This window comes from Notechis scutatus, chromosome 2, assembly GCF_049901735.1.
Source record: "Notechis scutatus isolate UNSWTSFEM ecotype Mainland chromosome 2, rNotScu1.2, whole genome shotgun sequence".
Taxonomy (NCBI): domain Eukaryota; kingdom Metazoa; phylum Chordata; class Lepidosauria; order Squamata; family Elapidae; genus Notechis; species Notechis scutatus.
Window position 1 is genome coordinate 41,226,530 of NC_142010.1, and position 27,116 is coordinate 41,253,645.

Here is a 27,116-nt window from a genome sequence, read left to right on the forward strand (position 1 = left end):
ATATAGTCCACCCATATCTAGAAGTGAGTAGTAGTGTGATTTTGTTCAGTATAGTCTGACCCTCAAATCCAGTGCTTTCAATAAATTTTTATAACACAAGAAAAATAAATTAAAAATAATTAAAGTTTTCATTCAGTAAGATGCCCTTATCTTGCTATTCAAAATAGATGACGGCTAATATTGCTTTTGACTAGGAGAGAGACAGTGTTGAAACACAAAAAAAGAAAAAGACAGTTCAGTTTTAACTGTGATGAGAAATAAAAAAATGTCCTTGCATCATAGAAGTAGAAAAATTTAGCTCTGGGTCACACACAAAAAGATAGTTCAATTGTAACTGTGATGAGAAATAACAAATGCCATTGGGCCACTGAAGTAGAAAGAATTAGCCCTGAGTCACAAAACTTTTTTTGCTGGTGTACATTAAGTCTTGGAGGTGAATGACACTGATACTCAGAACATGTTTTCAACTCATACAATAAATGCCATCATTAAAGTTAGGTGTTTGCTTCAAAATAACATCTTACAAAGAAATGTGATGGGTATGTATGAAATTACCAAAATGTTTCAGCAAAGTTTTTATTTCAGCAAGGTAATTCAACACATATTAATAACAAGCTCACTACATATTTCTATGAAATGAATCTGATACCTGTAAGTGCATTCTGGAAAAAACAAGATATTAAGTCTTTATTCCTTCTTTTTTGGCACCTATTTCTATACTGTGATATCTCCTGAAAACAAGTTTCTATCGGAAGCATTATTACCTCACAATCCCTCAGGTTCAGATAAGAAATTACAAAGAGTAGTAAGCTGTCTGCTGCTTTCCAATACCAAATATATAGTTTATGAACAACTGCGATGCCAAGCCCCTAGACATGTAAAAAGATACATACTGTTTCAAAATGTTTAATTACAAACATTTGTGATATAATTAAGTGAAATGTATTTGAGAGATTCAATTTCAAAAAATCATACCCTTCATTACGCTGCTAGAGGCATAAACAGCTAGCCTACGTTTCTACTGTTTAAAAAAAGGAAGTCTGAAAATGCCAAATGGAGTGAAAATCCTGTAAGGGAGATACAGCAAACACAAACAGCCTGGCTGGATTTTTTTTAACAGAGGAGTTGCATTCCATAGATTCTCTGATCAGCAGGCTTCAATGCGTGCTTCTATAGTAGCTGGAGTCTGATCTTAGGCAGCTGAACACTCCTTTCAGAAGACTGGGTCTCCTTGTCTTTTTAAGGCTTATTGAAGCAAATAGTTTCCCTGGAAACTATTTCATACAGGTAGCAAACAGGTATTCTAGTAAATTCACCACAATCTACAGGAAAATACCTTAAAATAGCAGGCAATAGGTTATAGCTATCATTACGCACACTTTTACAGTCTTCGTGTCACTTCTACTCAGCTTTTAGCTCCTCAACGCTTGATGTCTTTTTACATTATTAAAGAGCAACTGCAAATCCGAGCTGTTCAATTCAGTACATGCCAGAAAACACGAAACTGTGTTTTCTCAAGTTCCATTTCACATTCTGTACATCTTCAAAATATTAAATTTTTCAGGATCTTCGTAAAACAACAGTGCCTTTTTCATGAAGTTCAAATATACGACCAGATAGATCCCAGAGGTGGAATTTAATACTTTTCTCTTCAAGACACAAACTGCTTTTTATTTGTTCAGAGTAAAGGTGCCCAGATCAAAGGCAAAGCAAGAGAGATCTTTCTTGCCCAGATTCATTTTCTTTTTCTGGAATTCTTGGCAGCAGAGCAGAACGGGTCAATCCCCAGAATTTTTGAGGTGACAACTCCTTCTTGGTGGCAGTAAACTTCCAGCCCATATGGCTTCCACAGATCTTACACTGAGCTATAGTCCATGCGTATCTAGAAGTGGATAGCATTTATGTTAGACTTTATGAATGACAAATATATTTACAAGGCAGCAAAACGCTTATTACAGTCCTAAAATCATATAAAGCAGAGTTCAAAATATGAACATTGATTATAGCATTTTAAATAAGGGATTCATATGTAGGCATATTAGCATAATGGCAGGACTGAATGTGAACAATAAAATTGCAGAAATGGCCTCAAACTGCTTTGTCGAGGATTTTCCTAAAACACAGAAACCTGTTCTAATATAAAGCATCAGATTCCTAAATGGCACTTTTTCAAACAACTGACATTCTAATAATATATGGGGATTGAAAGTACTTCCCCATAAATGTCAAAATTGGTTAAACCACATATGGCTGGCACAAATTAAACATGTACTTGAGTCATAAATTTTTTTATGATGGCTTAAAAATATTCTCTACTTAGACAAACAAGCCAGGCTATTTTTCCTTTCCTTCTGTCTACACTTGGCTCTGAGGAGACAAGAGGTAATAAACTTTCCATTTTCTTTCTATTTCCATTTTTATTCATTTGAGGGCTGAGCACATGCAAGGCAGTTTCTGCTTCAGCAATGGAGAAATAATGCAAATGGCAACTGAAGGTATACAAAGCCTTGTCTGGACTCTGTTGATTGAGGAATTTCAGGTACTGGGGTCAAGGAGAAGAGCCTTCTCTGCTATGGTCCCTGCCCTCTGGAATATCTTGCCTCCAGAGGTGAGATCCACCTTCACGCTTCTCTCTTTCCAGAAATGCCTTAAAACTTGGCTCTGACAGTTGACTTGAGGCCCCAATAGAGTGGAGGTGGTTGACAGAATGAGAAAGAAACATCTACCCCTGTACTATCTTGGTTTAAACTTTTTATTTATTTAGCTGTTGTTAAAATAAATTGTAATATTTCATATGTATCTATAGCCCTGTATTTTTTTAGTGCTTTATATCAGGGGTCCCCTACCTGTGGGCCATGAGTTTGCAACTGGGCTGTGGAAACCGCCGGCAAGCACACTCACATGTGGATCCTCACTTGCACGAGCGAGCACGTATGCTCAATTTGTTTGAGCAGCAGGCATGCATGCACGCTGCTTGTGGAAATGGAGCTTGCCGGCCACTTGTGTGAACCAGCCCCTCCGACTGGTTCGCAAAAGCCAGAAATGTTGGGGAACTCTGTTTTATAATGCCATAAACTACCAATTCAAAACAGTGAGGTGGGCAGCATAAACAAAATAAAAAAAATAATAAAATGAAATGAATAAAAGAAAAAAAAAAGAAATGAAAAAATGAAATGAAATAAAATGAAATGAAATGAGACTTACCCAGGAAACCAGCTGTGCTGTGTGGAAGAGTTGCCATTCAGATTCAGATTGCAGGCCTTGTAGACAGTAAGGGTTTCGTGCACATAGCCATGAGGGTTCACATAGGCTGCCATAGGTCCACATAGGGATAAACTGCAAACAATTTTAAAACATGATTATCGCAAAAGCACAAAAGTGAACTATTTCTGAGAACTGTATCTCCAATTAAGTATTTTCTTTAACAGATACATCTGCCATGCTTGAAAAAGCCCTCCACACATGGGTTATTACAAAAGCTAGGTACTGGCAAGAATAATGGAAGCCAAAAATAATAATTGCCGTTTTGCATATTTCTGGAGTTATCTTTGTCAGGTCAACTTCTATCATTAATGCACCGTAGAATTTTTCAGAAGTAGAATTTTTTCACAAAGTTCCTCCAATTTTCACCTGTATATATTGGAGAGGCTCGTGGGAGGCTTTTTGGCAAACGGGAGGAAAATGGGGAGAGGGCATTTTCCTGCCTGTAATCTATTCCTCAAGCTCAGCACAGACTGAGCTAGGGTAGCATTCGGAATTCGGAATGGACTGAGCTAGGATAGCCTTCAGCATTCAGAATGGAGACTTTTGGGCAAACTGGAGGAAAATGGGGAGGGGGTCTTATTTTCTGAGAAACATAGTATGAATTCCTTTATCTGGGAATTAATGAGGCTAGCTACCCTAGATGGATTGGAGTTATCTTTAAAGGAGGTAGTACAGAGACTGAGTTACTTCTAAATCATATTTACCACCTAAGGTTCAAGCAGGTTTCATAGGTAACATTTGCCCCCAATCTCCAATCTTCCTATGGAAATTTCTAAGTGGTACATCCTTGAACTTAATTAAATCAATTAGGATTTTGACCAAGAGGTTGTGTTTTGGGATTATGTTAATAAACCAACCATCTTTCCCCAAAGATAGTTGGCTTATTAACATAATTCCAAAACACAACCACTTGGTCAAAATCCTAATTGATTTAATTAAGTTCAAGGATGTACCACTTAGAAATTTCCATGGGAAGATTGGAGATTGGCTCAGAAGCTACAACAAGTGCAAAACATTATATCCGGACTGCCAATGCAATCCACCTACCGGGAAATTGCCTCTGTCCTACAGGAGCTGCATTGAATATTACCGTATATACTCGGTATAAGCCGAGTTTTCAGCCCATTTTTTGTGCTGAAAAATCCCCCGGCTTATACTCGAGTCAGATTCCCTCTGGAAAAAATGGTGTGGAGTCGCTGCCGCCGAGCAGCCCCAGTCCCGCTGCCTCGGGAAGGGAAGGCAAAGCGCTTTTTGCCTTTCCTTCCGGCTGGGGCTGTTGGGAGTCGCTGCCGCCTTCCCAACAGCCCCCAGCCGGGAAGGGAAAGGCAAAAGCGCTTTGCCTTTCCCTTCCCGAGGCGGCGAGATTGGGCGCGCGGGCGCAGCGACCCAACAGTTAGCCGGGAAGGGAAAGGCAAAAAGCACTTTGCCTTTCCCTTCCCGAGGCGGCGGACTGGTGCCGCTCCGGCGGCAGCGACTCCCAACAGCCCCAGCCGGGAAGGGAAAGGCAAAAGCGCTTTGCCTTCCCTTCCCGAGGCGGCGGGACTGGGGCCGCGCCGGCGGTAGTGACTCCTGACTCAGGGGCCTCCGAGGGAGGGGAAGAGAGTGACTCCTGCCTCCCGCTGTCATCATCATCTTCTTCTTTTGGGTTAGTGAATCAATTAAACCTTTCATGATAGTGAGATCGCTTCCCAAATTAATTATTTTTATTTTTGAAATTTACCAGTAGCTGCTGCATTTCCCACCCTCGGCTTATACTCGAGTCAATAGGTTTTCCCAGTTTTTTTGTGTAAAATTAGGTGCCTCGGCTTATATTCGGGTCGACTTATACTCGAGTATATACGGTAATATCCAACCAAGTCAAGTTCAAAGAGCTCATGATGATATATCAAGCCCTATATAACTTCAAATCTAAATGGTATGCTTTCTTATAAATCTCGACTACAAATGAGATTGAGCAAGGAAAGCTTTAGCATGCCTACTCTTGTGAATAAATCACTAGGCAGATACTCAAGACAGGCTATTTTAGACACTGGATCCCAATTGTGGAATTCTTCTCTTCCTTAGTCACAACTTTCACTACTAGCTTCAGATCCTAACCAAAACTTTTACTGCATTGTTTCAGGTGTGGCTGTTATTTTTGTGGTCACATTTCAGTTTTAAAATCAGTAATGTTATATTAATTTAGATTTTCATTGTGTCATGGTCAGGGCTTAATTTAATCTGAAACCATATGACCTGAAAACAGCTAAAGGTTTTATGAATTAATATATATTACTCAACTCCTAAACATCTGGATAACTGCTAGGTAATTATTTTACATGTCTTTGTCTTTACTAAAAGGTAACCTGCTTTTCCCCCCAAAAAGCTCATGATGGCATAGTTTATGAGGCAATGCAACTAAGAGATGTACAGAATAACTTTAAAATCTCACCTGAATATTTCATTTTTAGTAGTTATTTCTGTATCTTGGCAATGCTTGCAGCAAAGAGAGGTACACTACAAACAAAAAAGAAAGAGAAAAAGAAAAAGAAAACTGAGATTCTGATCAATAAGCTCAACTTTTTACTTATAAAATATTTTAGATATAAATTGTCATTCTATAATTCAAATAACACTAAGTATTTTATTAATGTTCTTTATTAATTTAATTTTATCCTACCTTTATTACATTATAAGTAACTTAAGGTGGTAAACATACATAATACTCATTCCTCCTATTTTTGTACAATAACTATATTAATTCTTATTCTATACAAATATTAAAGACAAATAAACAGGGTTATATCAAATTTAACATTTATTCCAATTGAAATCACTGCAAAATATATGTTTATATTATGGAATATACAATTCTTGCCATGAAGACTAGAACCAGATGACTGAAAAATTATTTCAGCAAAAGTATAAATTGCTTTGGAGGGGGATCATTTCATTAGAATTAATATTATTATTATCTGGAAATGATCCAGAAACACATGGTAATCTCTGCTCCCATCCCACAGCCCCCCAACCCTTCGGTAAACTACATGCAAAATTTTAGTCTGCTCTTCAGATGAGTTTTTTGATGAAAAATAAAATAAAATTACACTTGTACATGATTCACTTGTTCAAACTATCACATGAAAGCTAAACCATCACTGAGTAGCAAAGTTGAAATTGTTAATTTAAGAGCCTTATGCAGAAATTGCCTCACTAATAAATATTCACATGGCCACAATAATGTGGGATAGCCCATCTTCTTTGAACATTGATCATATCTGTAAAAGCTAGAACAATATTACTTTGAATATAATAATTCAAAGGACACAATCAATATATTGGATAATTGTTTTCAGCATACATTTCAGATTTAAGTCTCCTCAAAAGTAAGTCCCAGTAGGATGAATCTTTTAAGCATAACATGACTGAAGGAAGTTAAGACTTACTCACTCACTTTGTTCATAATATCTAGTTCACAGCGCAGTCGCTGAACAGCACTACCAATTTTAAGCAGCTGAATTCTCAAAACATCATCAATTGGTAGGCATGCTGCAACTCTATATGAAAAATCTGAAAGAAAAACAAGGTTCATTCTCAGAGACACAATAGACTTAACCAAGCTACATTTAGGCAGAGTACTAAAAAGAAACTGTCACTATTCATAATTAATTTCTCTTAACTTCAGATCAGCTGGAACAAATCAGATTGCTTTCTCCAGGTAGATATTAACTATGCTTAGTTTTATTATAGTTGGATGCTATAAATGTAATAGTATCTCAAGGAATAATACCACTATAATAAACAAGCAAATCTGCAATTTTGACAGAGTGATGCTACTGTCTTCTGATACAATTCTATAAAGCCACATTACACATACAGCAAATTAGGGCAAATGTATAATAATAACCATGTTAAAGAAAGGAATAACAAAGTCACAGTAAACATACAAAGCTGCAGAAGGCTGCTGTAACTCAGTTGTGACATAGGATCAGTTAAATAATAAACTAATAAACTGATTTGATGAAGACTATTACCAACAATACAACTCATTATTTAATAAATAATGTACCTATTGGGTTTTCTGGAAGTGATTCATCTTTAAGATTTTCATCCCACTCATGAAGCTGTTGCTTGACTCGTTCCATCAAGGTTTCCTTGTGTTATAAGAAAAACCTAATTTAAACATAAAAACTTCTTTTTTTGTTAACAAAATAAGAAAAAAGGAATTGTCGAGAAAAAGCATTTCTCAATAGAACTGCAGTTTAAGCTCCTTAAAACTAAAATGCTGTATTTTGAACATCAGGAAAAATATTAACAAACAACATTAATACGAATCATTCAGCAGCAATAAGGATCACTTCCTCCCTTTTTTGAAAAATTCAGGCTTTGTCCCTCTTCCAAGTACTTGACACAAATCTCTTCTGTATGTATGCAACTTCTCTTAGAGAAGGTACTGACACCTCACCTCATTAAAGAGCCACTGTGGGCCTAAAAATCTTGGAGAACTGCCTAGCCATGGTGAAGCAGTGGTAAAATACAGTACTGCAGGCTCGATTCTCACCGGCTCAAGGTTGACTCAGCCTTCCATCCATCTGAGGTCGGTAAAATGAGGACCCAGTTTGTTGAGGGCAATATGCTGACTCTGTAAACCACTTAGAGAGGGCTGTAAAGCACTGTGAAGTGGTATATAAGTCTAAGTGCTATTGCTAGCCTTCAGCCATCATTTTCTTGAGAAAGTTGTTGGAGTGGGGAACTGTCAGCCAAAAACAAACTTCAAAGTAGCAGATTTTCTACATTTAAAGAGCCCTAAATAGCACTGACTGCTCTCGCCAGTCCTCGATTGGGAGACGCCCTAGCCACAGTAATTCATGTACTTATTGTCCCAAGTCATGATTTCAGCAATATATTCTATATGGGTTGCCACTGGAGACTACACTCATTGTATGGGTACTGCATTGGTTACCAATAGGTTTATAGGTAGAATTCAAAATACCTATAAATATAAATTGAAGCTGTAAGGGACTCATATAGCTCGGCACTTAGATAGCTCAGAATTGCCTCTCTTGTATGGAAATGGCCATTTCAGCGCTTCTTTTGCATATCCCTTCTCAAAGTGCCAATGCACACATCCCATTGTTTTTAAAAAGATTCCTAGGGCCTTGTTATATGAGGAATGTGCAGACAATGCTTCTTAGATGCACTCCTCATATTAGTAACCCCCCTCCTCAGATCAAGCCAAGCCCCTCATTGTGGCACTTCTGGAAGTTAATCAACCTAGTTGTTCTGCAAGACATGTTTAGAATGGTCACTGTTTGCTTATTGTATTATTATTTAATGATTTATTTTGTAGTTATGTCAGTATATCTTTATGACGTAAACTCAGCTGGGGGTTGCTTTCTGCATGCAAATAAAGTTAATAAACCAAGCAGAGTAACAGAACAATTCAAATCACAGGAATGCACAAAAACACTATCCGTACACCAGCTTATTGGACAATCCGAAAGAACACACAAGAGTGCAAAAAGTTGAACACAATAAGCAGGCCGGAAATCTCCGTTGATACTTACAGCGTCATATAAAGAATACAACCACGATGGCCAGGAAGTCAGACTAGCACAGTGAAACTTGCGCTGTTAATACAAACACATTTTCTTTATTATAGATCTATACTTTTGTCATAACTATGGTAAGAAAGTGGTCCTCTAAAAAGTCAGCCAATTTAAAATATTTCGTATAATAATGTCCTTCCTGCTCACAATTTATCTTGCAGTGGCATTGCTATTCACCTCTGCTCTCTATTACCAGGAACAAACATGTTTTTGGTATTTCAGAACATCTAATTGGAAGCAGAAGAAATTTGCTTTAAAATGAATGAATCGCATTCCCAAGCACATATACTGTATATACTGTATATATCTGAATTAAAAATGACATACGTATACTAACTTGAGGCACCATTAAATTAGTTTGCTCAGTATTAATTCCAAGGATTGTAATTTACTCACACATCATCATTATTATTTTAGAATTGTAGTAATTTCTACAAATTCTAGCAATCAAATCCAAGGAAGATTGGACAGAATAATCCTAAACGTACATTGTCCTTTTTTCATCTACTAAATTCTGTCTCTTTAACTAACGGTGAACCATGACACTCCTCAATTAGCAGTTACCTTGTACCTTAATAATAGTAATAATAAAAAAATTAAAAACTTCAAGCAATGCTGACACTTGCAACCAGATTTCTGCAATTGACAAGAATGCATGCCAAAGTGAGAGTAACACTGGCATTGCTGCATGAAATAACTTTATCTGAATAAGTTGGCAGCAACCAGTGATCTTTGGAAAATCTCTTTGTCTTCATCATGTGTTCACTTAGCGACCATTTCACTTCTAATTTATGGAATGGATTGTGGTCACTAAACAAAGAAAGGGTGTACAAGATAGGTAGCCCTTGACTTATGATCATAAATAAAATCTGATACAAATAGCTTCCAACTTATGACCGAGTTTGAGCCCAACATTTATGTTGCTAAATGAAAAATTTGTTAAAGTGAGTTTTGTCCCATTTTACAACTTTTCATGCCACGTTTGTTAGTTGAATCACTGCAATTGTTAAATTAGTACCACGGTTGTTAAGTGAATCCAGTTTCCCCATTGACTTTGCTTGTCAGAAGGTCACAAAAGGGGATTACGTGACCCTGGGGCACTGCAACCGTAATACATGTGAGTCAGTTGTCAAGCACCCGAATGTAAATCATGTGACCATACGGGTGCTACAACGTTCGTAAATGTGAAAAATGGTCAGAATTCGCTTTTTTCAGTGCCGTTGTAACTTTGAGCAGTTACTAAACAAACTGTTCTATGTTGAGGACTACTTGTATACCAGCAGCGTGTGATGCAAATGGATTAGAGAAAAAAATACTGTTTGGCTAAGTTGAATGAAAGGAAAGAAAATCCGATATTAGATTGCCAGGTTCAAGGAGTATCCCATTAACCCATCTGCCTTCTGAGAAGTCAATCATCAAATACAAAGGCAGCAGTCTTTTCATTTGTTTTCCAGTAGTTAGCATTGAAAGATCCATTGCCTCTAAATAAACAAATAAATAGCCTTTATACAGTACAATTTACAGTACTGATCATGCAAAATGCCAAGAATGAGGATACTGAATTCTTTTCATGAAAGCAGCGCCCGTTTCAATCTTTTTCAGCCAAGCTAGATTGTATCTCTCATCTTCCCCAACCATGACTAGGTTAGCAGGGAATGAGAGTTAAAGCCCACCATATCACAAGAGAAACAAGTTACCTTTCATTAACAAAGATAAACAAGTTATCTTTCATCAACAAAGATAAACCAGAAAGTCATTACAGGGAGGTCAGGGGAAAGGCCTGCCTTTCTAATCATAAACAGAGCATTGAAGAATCTGGCACTGGAAGATTATTCTAATACTTTTAATAAGTTAATTAAACTAGTGCTTTGGGGAATAATTGCATTTTAAACTCTGAACTGAAAAAAATTGTCCCAGCAGGTGCACAAACAAGTCAAGATTATTATGAAAGCATGCCTTTACAATAATATATGATTGCTTTATGCTGACAGGGAAACAAATTTTAGGGATAACTGGCTAGAAACAGATAAAGACAAAAATGCAGAAAGATAGAAATTGTCACTACACACCCCTAAAAGGCATAAGAAACTCATTAAAATATACATGACATGACTGATATATGGAAGACTATGCAGTCACAAATGCCAAGGAAAGCAGCACAAGTTTCAAAATTCAAAACCCTTTATCTATTTTTATATATCTAGGAAGATAACACATTTCTTTCCATTCTTCTCATCAAAGAATAGGTCATAGTTCCAGTTTTATACATTTTTACTTTTAATATATTTGAATTTGAATTTGGGACAAGAGAAAGTTTTTGTAAAGCTTTAATGTTCTTGGTTTTCCAATCCATTTTTAAACTTCTTTTATTGCTTTGCCCTACTTTGGTAGGGTTTTATATGAATATGCTTTAGCATCTTATTCTCCAGAGAATTTTAAATGTCAATTTAAGTTCTACTTATCTTTAAATATATAATACAGTTCTAGAAGTGCTAATTATCAGGATAAGCTCTATTCCTGAAGACTTCATCAAACACTTTTGTACCTTTTTGTCATTGTTGACTTTTGGTGACTACCTAATCTAATCCTTGCAGTTTTCTTGCCAATATTTTAAAAGTGGTTTGCCATTGCATCCTTCTTAGGGCTGACTGAGAATGACTAGCCCAAGATCACCCAACTGGTTTCATGCCCCAAGATATGACTAGAACTCATGGTTTCCTAGTTTTAGCCTTGTGCCTTAACCTCTACACACTGGCTCTCTTGCTAAACACTATACATGATCAGAATATTTGCTGTGGCTTCTCTTAAGAGTTTTTTTTAAATGTCAGCAAATAACCTGAATTTCTGTGGAGAAATTCATTTATCCATTCTCCTTTAGCCTTGGAGTGATGTTTGAATATATGGTATATTCATCTTCTCATCACCCAAAATGCTGGCCTGGCCTACTAAACCTATATGCAAAGGTCTGTACAAAGAACAAGAGCTCTTTCTAAAGCATCTTTGAAATATTACAAGCATTATATCCTAAAAAGAACTTGGCTGATTTGAAAGGTGTGCGTGTGTGTGTCTGTGTGTGTGTGTGTGAGAGAGAGGGAGGGAGGGAGGGTGTGGGGAAGAAATATGTATTGGGACATGGTACAAAAGTGTAGTAATGATCATTATGGATTCCATTCTTGTCTTTCAAATATGAGGACTTCAGATGGATTCAGAAGCTCAACTCCCAGCCCTGTAGAAATAAAGAGCAATTGCCTGCAGTCTATAAGCTATAATTAGAGGGAAAATGTCAAGAAATAATCAGGAGTAAAATATGGAGATTCTAGATGCAAAATGTAGAATGCTCGCTTAATATTTAGGTCAGTTTTGAATCTAGTTGTGTTCTAATTAAATACTGTTGAATTAAACTAAACTTACAATGCTATTATTTCATAAAACAGACTAATCCTGCACATTTGCATGCATGAGGCGTACAGCCTGGAAGCTAAATGTCAGTACTATCAACCTACCATCTTCCCTCAGTCTATATAAAAACATTTTAAATCAAAGAAACAGGAAAATTATTCTCGTGGGGTTAATATATCTCAAACATCACAACTACATTCTGCATTCAGGTCAAAACTGCCAGCCAACCTGACCTTGTATAACTATCCCTGAGAAAATTACATAAATGAAAACTTCCACAAATGCATTGTACAATGACCTTGTTCCATTAACACCAAGGCCTTCCATTATATCTCTCTTATCCTTGCCACTCCCATTCTCTACATGCTCTGAATACGCATTGGTTATTGTAGGTATATACAAGTTTTCCTAAGATGGTTTAAACATTTCTGCATTTCTTACGCCTGTTGTTGTTCTAGCCATTAATTAATAAGCCTGCTGTGAATATATGAAATACAGTACATACTCTTGAATTTGTCAGTGATTCACCACTTTCATGGCCTGGTTTTTAGGCTTTGCACTGTAGGCTACAAATCCAGTTGAGCTACTGATCTTTGTTCTACCAATTCCTACTGAACGACATGATGGCTAGCATCTTCCCTGCTGCAACTCTTCCAAACTGGTTGTCCAGTTGCAGATCCTAAAAGTGTTCCACTTGCTAGTCCATACTGCTTCACAATCCTGGAAGCTGTACTCAACAATCATCCAGAAGATGCTAGGTTGGGGAATAAGTTTAACCCCCCACCCTGTCATCACCTTCTTTAGTTTTCAAATGTGTTGTTTCATATCTTGACTTTCTAATGTAAAAAATATGTTACCAAGCGCTGGTTTCAACAGATAAGCCACCAACACAAACTAAAAACAGAAGCAGCACTAGCAGAGGGTGGATAGATGCCATCACTTTTTTTTTAAAAGACATACAGAGATGGAATTTTTATTGATTTTTGAAATGTCACAAAAGAACATAATTAGCTTCTGACCTTTTGGTATTTCTGTCGCCATTGATGTATCTGTTGATCCTGAAATGCTGGAGGCTTAGAAGAAGGAAAAATGTGACATCTGCTGTGGGATTCCAGCTGCACTGCAGACATAGTTGAAGGAAGCACCTTCTCAGGAAGGATTTGTACTTTGGCCTGCTGTAGGCTGATTTAAAAAAAAGTCATGCAATATGAAAATTGCACCTATTCACTTCTATGGGAGACACAAGTATGTTTAGTTATTTACATCTTTTAAATGCATAAACATCTGGGAAAGCACAGCAGGACATTGCATATTTAATTCAATATTTTCTAAAAATTATCTCTATTTTATGATTTCATATAAATACTCTCCACCCATATTTTTGACTTACATGACTTCAGAGGTTCCACGGCTATGCTTCAGTAGTTTCACATTAGACCTTTGCCTGTTCTTTTAAAATTTTAAAGCCAAATGGTAGTTTTGGTTCCAACTTTTTTTGACCTTTGACTTGCTTCATTCGGTTAATTTTGGTATTATTCAGTAAATATTTGACCATATGAAATGCATTTTTACCTGAGTAGCCATTTAAGACACATGTGAAATAAAATTAGACCTAGCTCAAAATCAGCAGAAATGGAAAGTAACCTGCAATCTTGAGAAAACATTTCTTTCCATCCCTTCAATCATGTCCGATTCTCAAAGATTGCTTGGACAAGTCCCTGCAAGTTTTCTTGGTAAGGTTCTTCAGAAGTAGTGGCTGGCCCAAGGTCACCTTGTTGGCTTTGTGCCCTAGACAGGACTAGAATTCACAATGTCTTAGATGTACCACCACTTTGGGACTATGCAAGGATCAATGTTGTTCTTGTTATTTTTTTTACATTTTCATATAATGAATGTTGGTGGTGGGTTAATGAAAAACCTGAAATTTCATGAGGGGTTGATTTTAATGAGTTTCAATCTTCCATTATGATTTATGATCCATAAATGGTGTGGAATCATAAGGAAAAATTTGCAGTCAGTCTCATTCACTATTCATCACAGACCATGGTGAATCTATCATTGAAACATGGTCTTGCTATTAAAATAATTTTTGCCCAATTTTAGCAGCTTGTTTGTTTGTTTTGTTTTATTTATTTTCTATAGCTACCCAACTTGACCAAGTTACTAAGTAGTTTACCATTCTAAAATTATAAAACAATTAAAAACATTAAAACAATAAAAACATCCACAAAATAAATACGAGCAGCAGCTGTGATGGCTAATCAACTAACAGTAAAGTGAAATAACAGGACTTCTTAACGCATTCCAGGTCCTAGGCCCAGACAGATAGTCAAGTTTTCTAAAGCCTTGTGAAAAGCCAACAGGACCTAGATTTCCAGATGAGAGTTCTTCATCTAAAGTGCACTATATAACCAAGGAGAGAGTTTGGCATTTGAGTAAAATTATTATTATTTTTTTGAGGAGGGGAACAGTGAGCCAAGAACAAGTATTAATCTGATTTAATTAATTTTTTAATCTAAATAAAAATTAAGAACTCTAAATCCAATAATAATTTTGCTATGAAATAGGAACAGATAATATATTATATCCCGTGTTTAATAATTTTCCATACGTCATATTCAGAAGTACAATTCAGCAGCAACATTTTGAGGGAGTTTGGAGGCATTCCTTGCAAATTTATAAGGATAACAGAGCAAAGTTCTCTTCAGCAATCTACATTTTTAAAATATCAGAACAGCTGCACAGTATTCAACATTAGGCCTATTCCAGATGATTAGCTTCATCATGACCAATCATGTGCCAACGGGATACCACACAAACACACAAACACAACTCTCCTGGTTTAATTCTGGCTGCATGTTTTATCTGGATGAAGATGACTACAAGTGTTACAAAAGATTTATCAATCTTATTTCAAAACATTTTCCTAACACATACAGCTACTCGTGACGTTAATATATGCTGCCATCTTGTGTTCCATTGGCTATGCTCCTAGGATTCCCCCCCCACCAAAACTGGAGAAAATACGTACATTATTTTCAATACATTGTACAAAGGAAATGATAGCTCACTCATCACATTTTAGTCAGAGCTTCCTTTTCAGAAAGTGTGCTCTAAATTCCCATCAAATTTCACCTTGTGTGTGTGCATATATATCCTCCTGTATAAATCTTTTAATGTAAATGTTTGAGTGCACATTTCATTAGGATACAAAGTCTTCTTAAACTATAATTCCCCTAATATGTTTTATATACAATCTTTGTACTGTTGATTCAATATTTGCTTATTTGCATTTTATCTTTTAATGCATTCCAATTCATATATAGTTTAGGAAGAACAAACTGAGTAAGTCTGAGGTAATTCATAAAACAAGCTCATTCCTCAGTCAACCTTAATTAATTTTAAAACACTATAAAGGCTCTCAACTGGTAAATATATGAAAGAATGTCTACAAACAGAAACCCAAGGTTGAGGTCACACAAAATCCTGAAAAAAATACATTGGCATCGACTTCCCTGTTTCTAAAACAACCCTGCATAGTTGTGTCTGTATAGTCAATAGATCCTCCTCATTTCTTATTAACACTAAAATAAAGTTATTAAATTTAAATGTTACCGTCATGAGTTCCATAGGCTAATATTTTTATGTCTCCATTTAAATTAAATAAATGGGATAATGGATAGTGACATTAATAGATTTTTGTTTGAAGATACTTAAACAGTGTTAAGATATTTAAGGTGATTATTATTAAATGCTTCAGCCATAAAAGCAAACACAATTACCCAGGATCAGGACCGTACAAGATTTCAAACTAGTATAAGCAGCTTGTAAATAGAAATTCCTGAAGATTAAAAGTTGGTTATTTCACACTAATAAAATAGTTTGGATGTTAAAAGATTCTCCTGCTTAACAAGAATAAATAGCTCCTTTCTTACCCATCAGCTTGAGTTCTCAGCTCAAGTACTTTAAACCGCTGCCTTCCCACAGCTTTTACTTTGACGGTTTCAATTCCATACTCCTGTTCTTCCCGATAGGCATAAATTTCAGCTGTTGTTCCAAAATGTGCTTCTCTTTCAAGTATGTTGCTAAAAAATATATATTAGAATAAGCGATAAAGGAACAACTTGTAGTATAATGTATTCACTGCACACACATCCCCAATATTATCAGAATTTATTAATCCTTAAGAACTATGACATTGTAGGGCAGGAATTACAAAAATTATTTACTTACAAGGATGGTGACAGGTTTTAACTGTCACCAGCAGTGGTCTGGCAAAAAAAAAACCCTTACAGCAAATGAAAGTATACTCAAAATCAATGAGAACTTAAGTGTATTACAGAAACTTATGGACAGAAATGGTATTATAAATGATTGAATACAAGAAATACTACAAACAAAAGTTTGACATGCTTTACTCAAGGAATAGGAAACAAAGTTTGGCTCTTTTTTGACTTATCACAGCAGAAAATCCTTAAAAAAAATGACTCTCAATATTTTTGCTTTGACATTCAGCAGAGACGTTGGATAATACTGCATCGCTAAATCCCCTCAAAATCACAATTATATAAGCTTTGCTGAAGGGGTTTATATAATGAACCTTCGCTCTGCCCCAAAGCATGGGAGAAAATATTTTTACAATAAGGACTGCTTAGATGAGTCATATTAATATCTAGTCATGCAATATATAAGTTCAAATAATTTCTTCATTATTAAATTAAGTGGGACAATTCTTGTTAGGTCTGAGATCATAGTATGTACTCCAGACCTTGGAACTACAAATTTATATATATATATATATTTACCTGTATGCAAGAACAGCAAAGGTTCTGTCTCTTTGTATTAAGTTCCGCACCATGCTAACCTCTTGGGGACGAAAAAGCTGAAGAGGTAATGTTTGCCCAGGAATCAGCATTACCATCACTTGAGGTAAAACTGGAATTGTTTGACAGCTATCATCATCATGGACAGTCCTTCCATGAAATTCTTCCATGTCTGATCCTAAATACTTCCATTTTAAAAAAAAAAATCACAATTAAGCAGTAATTAGCAGTTTTGTTTGCAATGTATATATACAAAAACCTAAAGAGAATGCTGGAATAACCTCAGAGCAACACAATATAAAAATATTGACACTTGACAGCAGGGCAGTTACTAGTAGTTTTGAGCAACACTACTGAAAAAGAATACACCAAGTAGTAACATAAATGTCTACGGAGAGTTTGAATCATCCAGGCCATGGTTGTCCCAAAAGTACTTTTTCTAAAAAACAACTGGACTTTCTTGATTTTTTTTTTCCTTTGAAAACGTTTAGCTTCTTATCCATGAAGCTTCTTCAGTTCTAACTGACTGGTAGGGAACAGAAGAAGCTTCTTGGATGAGAAGTGAAATATTTTCAAACAAAAAACCCAAGAAAGTTACCTTTTGGAAAAAGCACCTTTGGGACAGTAACCAAAATATTTCATAAAACAGCTTGTGATTGTCTAAAAATGTACATAATAAAACAAACATTAAGTGTGCTTAGCCTCAATTTCTTGTCTTATTTTTTAGCGGTGAACATTCTGGGTTCACTCTGTACGCAATAAGTTAGAATATATAGAATATTCCAAGATAGGAAACACGTTTGCATATTCAATTCTCCTGCTTACATATTTACTTTGGTCAAAATATTGTCTGTTTAGTCACCACGCGTCTGCAATTGTTTATACTGGAAAATAAATGTTATATAAAAATAAATAAATCCGCTTGCTAAATAATAATCCTGAGCATGTGCACAAGCAAAAAGGATATTGCTAACTATAAACAAAGTAGTTTTTACCTAAAATATTAAGCTGCTAGCATTATGAATTTAGGTATGCTTATTCAAAAGAAACAGACTGTTTTAAGTTCAATAAGCCTAGAAAAAGGCAAGCAGATATTCTATGACAGTGTTGTTCACATACCATATGAGAGGTTGGCAGGCTAGTGTCAAAATTAATGATGTTTGGTTTTTCAGCATCCTTGCTGTCTTGATCTTCAACTTCCATTTCAACATCATCCTCTTCCTCACTCTCGGCTAACAAGATCAAAAGTTTAAACATATTTTTAAAGCTCATAAAAGTATCATAACCCAAACATTAAACCAAAAAAATTAGTACATCTTTTTCAGTCGACCATACACTAAAAAACTACCTTGTTATTTGTATGAAACTATGTGGCTGGAACATCAAGAGAAATATTGTTATTGTATGTTTAGAAATGGAGAAATATGTTAGCACAAAAACAGGCTTTCCTCCTATGGAGTCATCTGAACGTTATTCTGTTCCTCGTGACCTGTTACAGCCCATATTTGAGAGTGATTTTTGAACTTTGAAAAAATTGTTTCAGTATAGCTAGGATAGCATTAAGCTCGATTATTAATTATTAAGTTCACAATTATCACTACTTCTTACATATTTCATCAAAGTGGGTCAGCTTTTATTTCATGCGTAGTGTTAAGTAAACAAAGAATGATTTGTATGTTCTATTTAACCCCTTCAATAACTGATTCATTAGTGGGAGTAATTTTCTAAAATACAGGCTGTTGACATTCACTCTTAATTCTAAGATATGGTTCATTCTTTACCTCAAAATTGGTCTGTTTGGATTCCATACATCGGGGTCCCCAATCCTTGAACCACAGCCAACTACCAGGCCATGGCCTATTTGCAACCAGGCCACAAAAATGGCAGGCTGGTGCACACGCGCACACACATGCAGCTCATCTCACGCAAGCTGGTACCCCATTGCTTTACCAAGATGTAAAGTTTGGGCACTGCTGCCCTACCTTGTCTCTCTTTTTAAAAATAACAAGGAAAGAAAGCAGTAGATGAACTTGCACTGTATATTGGCTGAGGAATTAAAGGTTCTTAGAAGGATGAGTCATTTCACTGCAGTAACACCATGGAAAAACCCCCCAAGAGACTTCAATCTCCTTTCAGCAATATCTCCGAGGGATGCACATACTCTTTCCCCGTATTACCCAAAGATCTGAAATGCCTTAAAATTAGCTAACATAAAAATAACACAGTATTTATTTCCATGCTACAAGGACACGACAAAAAGAAAAAGAAAACAGTATTTCTCTTTTCATTTTTAAGGATTGCATCAGGGCAGATCCATCTTCCTTCACTGAAGCATGTTTCAACCCCCAATGCTTGCAACTAGTTCAGATCTAACCAGATGTCTGCATTTTTTCCCACCTCTTAAGGAATTTTGTTATAAATATAAATAAGGAATAATGTAAATGTAATGCAATGTAAAGGACAAAGAATTTTTCAGGAAATCAGGGTGACGATCTGGAAGGTATATAGATAATCCTCAACATATAACCATTCATTTGGTGATCATTCGAAGTTATAACGGTGAAAAAAGTAACTTAGGATAATTTTTCACATTTATGATCATTGCAGCACCCCCGTGGTCACAGGATCAAAATTCGAAAGCTTGACAACTGGCATGTATTTATAAGAGTTGCAGTGTCCTGGGCTCATGTGATTACTTTTTGTGACCCTCTCACAAGCAAGGTCAATGGGGAAATTTAATAACCATGTCATTTAACAACTATGTTACTAACTTAACAATGGCAGTGATTCAGTTAACAAATGTGGCAACACAGGTCATAAAAATGGGGCAAAACTCACTTAACCACTGTCTTGCTTTGCAATGGAGGTTTTGGGCTCAATTGTGATTGTACGCTGAGGACTATCTGTAATGTTACGGTACCAGTTTAGTAGCAAGGAGACCCAGGTTCTAGTCCTCCTATAGACAGGGAAGTCAGCTGGGTGACCTTGGGCGAGCCACTCCCCCTTAGCATCAGGCTCTACAACAAGCCAACTAGAAAGGAAAACCCCTTGTCAAATTATGCAGGGATGGCTGTGTGCAAGCTAAACACAGAAAGAAAGAAAAAGCAGAAAACCAGGAATAACTTATATTTCAGGAAATGAAGCTATTCAACAAGATGCAACTTTTACTCAATGCAGTTAATTAGTAATAATACATTGTCATATTTAGCTTTCGCCAAGAGCCGTGGTGGCGCAGTGGTTAGAATGCAGTATATTTCATGCAGGATATATCTGCTGATTGTTGGCTGACAGAAGTTTGGCAATTCGAATTTCATTGGCTCTAAGTTGACTTAGCCTTTCATCCTTCAGAGGTTGTAAAATGAGGACCCAGATTGTTGGGGGAAATAGGCTGACTCTGCAAACCGCTTAGAGAGGGCTGTAAAGTCTTGTGAAGTGGTATATAAGTCTAAGTGCTATTGCTACTTCTAAGCAACACAGAGAACAGTTTTGATCATGCTTTATTGCAGTCTCTCTATTCAATTTATATGAATCCCTTTACGTTTGCATTACACAACCAATTCTATATTCAGATCCCTCCACACACACACACACACATATTATAATCTGCACCAACTGATCTTCTGGAATTTAAAGTGAAGATGTGCAACCTTCCTTCTAAGAATTAGCAGCTGGCTGGCTGTTTCACAACTGCAAGGGGGGAAAAGCACCTTGGGAAACCATTGAAGGAGGATTCCTGGAAAGTTGCTGAATACTGCAGTTTAAATCCTTTAGCATTACATGAAATCTGCAAAGTCAGCAGGCCTTAAATTATGCAGTGTCAAAGTGACACAGATATGGCCCCATTATGACACCAAACAGCAGTGGCAATGGAAATAGAAGTTTTGTTTCCCAAAATACACAGGTGCAAAGCAAAAGCCAGGCATTCATCTTGAAGACAGTAGGAAACTTAATTCTACTTAATGTGTTATGATGCAGTTGTGTCAGTTTGGCTCTTGCACCAATATGGAATTCAGACAGAAGAAAAACAGAACACCAATTAACAGAGACAGGTCAGGATTCAGCAGAGGTGTCAAATTCAAAGCCCGCAGGCCAAATGCATCACACGCTGGCCACGCCCACCTGTTTTAGCGAAGAGGGGAAAAGTCATGATATGTCATGTGATGACAAAATGAAGACAAAAGTTTGATATCCCTGAGATACAATGATTTTCCATCTACAAGCAAAATTCAAGAACCCCACTTCAGTCAGCCTATCTTTCCCTTACTCATACAACATATGGGAATCTCTATTTTTTAACTTTTATCTATACAACATGAAGCTACTTACTCTTTTCTCATTTTAAAATGCAAAAAAATGTTACTACACCCTACTATTGAAGATTATGTGACTCCTTCCCAAAAGAAGAACATTGCCTCCATTGACACAACGTCCTGGGGACAATGCGAGGTTAAGGTTTCCATTTATGCAGAAGACTAATGGGTTTCTCCCTCTTCAAGCATAGAAGCTTCTGCTACAAATATCTGTTTCTGAAAAAAATTAATTGCTCCAATATGTATTTGACATTAATCAGAGAAAGAGGAAAATGGGCAGGATAAATCCATATAGCCTTCAATATAGCAAGATGTTCTTGAGTCAAGCTTGATTCCTAGTGAATATGTCTCTGTAGTTTTTTTAACAGTAATGGGGAAATGGTTTGGTTTGTTATTGCTTTCTTCCCAATTGGGTTTTGTTTTTGTTTTTTTGGCTTCCAGGCCTAGCCCAGGCCTACTATCTGTTAGTGGTCTCCAATCTAAGTATTAAGTAAGCACAGTTTTGGCTTAACATTTACAGGCAAAAATTCTAGTTTGAAGAAACCATATAAATCTTCCCTCCCTTCCTCTTTTCAGATGGATGTTGTCAATCAGAAAATATTCAGGCCCTTATATGTTTAGAAAAATGTTGCAAATGATCCCTTATGATCTTACAATATATTAACTTTCCTGCAAGAAACATGTTCACTTTAAAATTCAGTAATCAAGTCCTCATTAGACTGGGATGCCAACACAGAAGCACTAGAGTTATCTGTAGGCTTCTAATATACAATATAAAATCCCGGAAAATTTGCTGAAGAATTTTAAATTTTAAGATGACAAATGAAAAAAATTAAGTATATACAAAGTAATCTTTAACTGTAGTTGATTAATTAAAACTAATATTGAATCAAATTTGGGGGGTTTTCTGCCTTGCCGGTTTGTTTGAGTACCATTTACCTTCTCAATTCAATCATTGCTACTAGTATTTGGTCTGAAAAATGTTGTTCATTTCTAATTTATTTCTTCAGCCAAAACAACAGTCTTTCTCATAACTCTTAAATCAAACACTTAAAGCACTACTTGTATGATCAATAAATTGCCTAATAGCACAGATCAAGGAAGCACATCTGTTGTAGGTGAGGAAAAAGCCCCATTTGTTTATCAGTACTCAGGCTGGTAACTAAGAAAGCAAAACCTCTAAGCAATTATGTTAATACTCTGTGGACTAAATCTAGTAATTGTTTGTACAAACTATCCAGGAATTGCATGCATTGACCCTAAATTTCATGGAGGAAAAAAAAGAATTTGAATCTGATAAACTTTATAGCCTTCAATGAAATATGACTTGTATGGGAGTAAGCCAACTATTATGGATGCTTGCTATTCAGATTGCATTTCACTAGTGCTGAATGTGGGTTCCTAATATAGCATTATCCAAAAATTTCCCTGGGCAGGGACAATGGGGAATCTGAGAGACCCTTACAACTTTAAGAAACACTGCCCCACACAGAGTTGGCTATGAGTCTCTGCTAAGATTAAAACTCTAGGGATATGGGACCACCGCTTCTATACCAACCTCCTGCTACATGGTGACCTCCTCACCAGAGCTCCTTGAGCCTCTATCAGGGTTGATGTTGAAATTACCCAAATTAATAGTACTATAAAATGTTAATGCTTTTTCTGAGCATGGAAGCTCATGATTACCCAGACAACCATGATAGAAGTTGTTATAGGATCAAGTTACAGAAGTGTTCAGTAGTTATTGCAGTAGTTTGTATTTCACAGCATTATCTAGAACTGCAGACATCACCCTCATTTCTTGCAAATCACTCTATGTTTATATTAAGTTTTCTATAACCACTTCCTGCTATTGGACCAGTCTGTACCAGGAACTCAGTGGACTAATGGGGTTTCAAAAGGAAGTTTGGGGTTATTTCTGAAGCTTTGATGTTCATCACTGAACATCACTAATAATCATCTAAGGTATTCATTATTGTTGGACTGAGGGGATAGTCATATCCTTGGACTGAATCACAACTTTGCACCTTCTCTCTGTGCTTAGATAGCTGAAAGTTCCTTGATCCTCTGAGGAACAAAAGAAAAGGCAGAGGAGGAACCTGGAACACTGCTGGAGGAACACAAGGAATGAATCTAATCAACACAGGTAAGATCCTTTCTTAATAATTATCTTGTGGCAGTAAAAGCATCAAAACACAATTCTTCCCCTCCCGTTACATATAGCAACAGACTTTCAGTGGTCTTGTTCAGATTAACCCAATCCCCCCGGGAAAGAAGAGAACTCTGTGAAATGCTTCCTTGACTGAAGAAAGTTTACTTCCAGCTTTCAAAGAGGCTGTGGTCCAACCCTTCTCAATAAATCTTCCCTAGTTCTAACAATACTGCACAATTTTCAATTTGGTCTCTACCCTTCTTTTTTTGGGAAAGTTTGTTCAGAAGATGGCTGGCTTGAAGCTTCACAGGGTTCTAGAGGAAATGGATTATCTAGATCCCTTCCAGTCAGGCTTCACACTGGGATAAGAACAATACGTCCATTGTGGCCCTTCTTGAACTCTTGGCACTTCTGGTACCATTGAAGACACTGGCTTTGAGTTTAACAGTGGGAAGTACAGCATTGTGTTGGTTCTCCTCCTTTCTCCACAATTATTTCCAGTTAGTGTTGAAAGGGGAAAAAAGATGTAATCTAAGACCCTTGCTTTATGGGATATTCCAGGGTTCTATTCTTACTTTGGTCTTAAATTTAATCTCTACATGAGACTGATGGGCAAAGTCACTACAGAATCAGGCATCATCAATATGTCAATGATACTCAGTTATGTATCTCCACACTAGTTCAATGCCACCAAGAAATGCCACCAAGATTCTTTCTTGTGTCTGAAACTGTAGGGTCTGGATAGAGAAAAACAGGTTTTGGCTCAATCTAGCAAAACAGAATGACTAGGGCTTTTGGGTTCCTTGACTCTGGAAACTCCACCTTTGGTCCTTGAAGAGGTCATACTCCCCTAAACATAACTGATACACACTTTGGTAATCCTTATGGACTCTCAGTTCCTGCTGGAAGAAGTGGGAACATGGACACGAGAACTGTATCTCAATCAGGAGGACCTAACCCTAAAACATATCTAAATTGTTGCAATATAGGGCTGTCCCTGAAGTTTTTGAAAACTACCCAGAAATGGAAACTGATTCAGAATATAGTGGAGTTAAAACTTATGCATTCATGTAAAACCATTTTTTCACAAGTTGCACTGGTTCCCTACTGTATAAGCTTCTGGGTGCAATTCAAGATGTGTGACTTGTATGTCTTCAACTGTCTCTACTTATCCCACAAGAATCAGAACACTGACATGCTTCAAGTGTCTTCCATGAAACATCATCATCTAGTGGGATTCAGGACCATTCTCTGTTGCAGGGCCTGCCCTATGGAAACATCATTCTCCTTGAGGTTTGGATGGCCCCAATCCTTCTATCCCTTCCCAAGGTCCTAAAGGCTCTCAAATGACCTATGGATTGACTGGCCTGAGTTGTTCCTGTTATTGTAATTATTTCCATTATGCTATTTTCCTGTTCTTTCAAGTTCCAAAGGCGTATTCAGTTTATAAACACTCATTCTGTTTTCATAGGGACATCAGAGATACAATGTTTTTATAACTTTCTGCTCCTCTACAGTTACCTGAATGGAGAAGGAGCAACTACCTTACAAGGTAATTTGTGACACACATAAACAATTAGTTTTGAAATTACAGTGAATATTCAGGAAAAAATATTTGTACCATATCATCTGGGTCAACTGTTAAGCTGAAAGTGTAAATTATAATTTATAAACATAGTTTATAATTATAATATCAGGTATGGGATAAAGGGCAATCAAAATCATAATACAAAAGTATGTACCATCTATATGCAGAAAAAAAATCAAACCATTTTTTGTTTAGAAAATAAGATGACTAATGCAATAAAAGGGTGCACAAAATAATGTAAAAATAGGGGAAAAAGTCTAAGTGGGCATTTCTAAAGTCATGTAATGAAATTGTCGGAGATAAGTCTTGGGAGAGACATAATACTTTCAAGCAACCAGTGGTGTTTTCCAAAAATCAGGTATGCTATTAATCACTGACTTAAAGGATTATAAAAAAAAAAAAAAGCTAAATAAATTCATGAAAATGTCGAGGATTTCCAGGCAGGCAACTGAGGCGGCCAGCAAAAGAGTTTTTTAGTTGCTTATTGGAAGTAGGGAAACTTTTTCCTAGAAAAACAGCAGAGGGCTGTCTGTCTACGTTTTCTGTGTTAAACAGCTTAGAGAGGCCTGTGTTCCATGCTGACCAAAATGACAAATTGCCTTTTCTGCATCCAATGTAAATAGAAAGGCTACCAACTTTACAAGGGTCTGTAATACGGTAGTTTGCTGAAATGTCCATGTTCAACCATTTTGGGTGTCCAAAATAATCAAAAACTAATTGATTGGGCACATCTAAGTCAAAGCATTATTTTATTTTATTTTTTGCTTTTTAATTCATTTTATACTGCACCCCCCTAAACAGCAACTCTCCTTATTTTCTTAGACTATTATACCTTTGAAAAAGAGATTTTAATATTGTGTCCTTACAAGTCTCTGTACTCCAGCTCCTTATATCATTGACACCCACATTTGTCTCTAGCACAATGTTGTCTCTAGCACAAAGTATCCTAGTTAGTAGCAGCTTAATTCCTTTCCCCCTTGCCGTAACTCTCCAAGAGATGTCATGCAGTTTCCTGGCAAGATTCCTGTGCATTTGACAGCAGTGGAGTCAGGAAACCCCCACGCCACCCAGTTCCAGACCTCTCTTCTAAGATATACAGGAACTGCTGAATAGGAGCAGTTCCCTTCAGACATAGTGTCACTTCCCCTATCCCGCATCCTGTCTTTTCTTTAATTCGTCCTGGTTGCAAAATTCTGTCTTGGTCCATCCCTCTTCGCCATCTCGGTACTACAATCCCTTAAGAGTTCATGGCGGCAAAAAAACAGCCCAGGATGAAAAATGTTCCCTGATCTCATTTCCCTGACTGTCAAAGCAAATCAAACATCCTTCCTCCCACCCCCAACCCCCCACTCCCCGCTCATTCACAGACCCACCTCTTCCCTTCTCTGGATTTAGACGCATCAGCTCCCTAACGCAGGACTTCGATCCCTAACCGTCCATGATTCAGCTCGGGATCGCCCTCTTTCAGGCCCAGACTTTGCCCCTTCGCTTCTTCCCTTTGCTCCCGCCTGGCCTGAAACCCAAATTGCGCCCAATCCAAGCCCGTGCCCACGCCTTCCAGAGGTTCAGCCTTTTCTCCCTAATCTGTCAGGAGGACAAACTGGCGGGTCTCCCCATTCCCTTCTTCCCTCTCTGCCCCGGTTCCCCGATCCCCTCCTAAAACCCCCGACCTCCCCTCGATCTCCTCCCCATCCCCTTCGTCCACCCCAAGCGCTCGCCGCCGCGCTCCGGAGGCTCCCCGTTTCCCATCGGCGCAAAGCAGGAACGGCTATTACCGGGGAGGATCTGCAAGTGGTTTCCCATGTTGTTATCCTGTTCTCCGCCTCCTTCATCTGCGGCCATCGCTGTTTACCCGGAGAGGAGTCTGGGAAGACGCCGCCGGCAGGGGCGGAGGAGGAGGCGGAGGCGAAGGCCCCTGGGAGAATTGCTCCGCGGCTCCCGCTGCTGCCCCCAGCGGCTCGTCTCGCTCGGGAGCTTCCTGAGAAAGTGCAT

General features: G+C 37.3%; 1 protein-coding gene across 1 annotated transcript; it reads right to left on the reverse strand.

The window, feature by feature from the left end:
- Positions 1–562: 562 nt before the first annotated feature.
- Positions 563–27,116, reverse strand: CRBN (cereblon). The gene is made up of 11 exons (XM_026678926.2): positions 26,900–27,116; positions 18,194–18,306; positions 17,057–17,259; positions 16,187–16,336; positions 13,271–13,433; positions 8,811–8,873; positions 7,313–7,397; positions 6,698–6,813; positions 5,696–5,760; positions 3,205–3,336; positions 563–1,882 (listed from the first exon to the last, which is right to left on the reverse strand). The coding sequence occupies exons 1-11, from the start codon at positions 26,964–26,966 to the stop codon at positions 1,699–1,701; spliced, it is 1,341 nt and encodes a 446-aa protein (XP_026534711.1). The 5' UTR covers positions 26,967–27,116; the 3' UTR covers positions 563–1,698.

What these genes read in the sequence shown, in the direction of transcription:
- CRBN (XM_026678926.2), bottom strand. Translation starts at nt 26,966, where the DNA reads ATGGCCGCAGATGAAGGAGGCGGAGAACAGGATAACAACATGGGAAAC. An exon ending in CCACTTGCAGATCCTCCCCG is followed by an intron (nt 18,307 to 26,899) that starts GTAATAGCCGTT and finishes TGATCTTGTTAG; the next exon opens with CCGAGAGTGAGGAAGAGGAT. An exon ending in GGCGACAGAAATACCAAAAG is followed by an intron (nt 8,874 to 13,270) that starts GTCAGAAGCTAA and finishes TTGTATTAACAG; the next exon opens with CGCAAGTTTCACTGTGCTAG.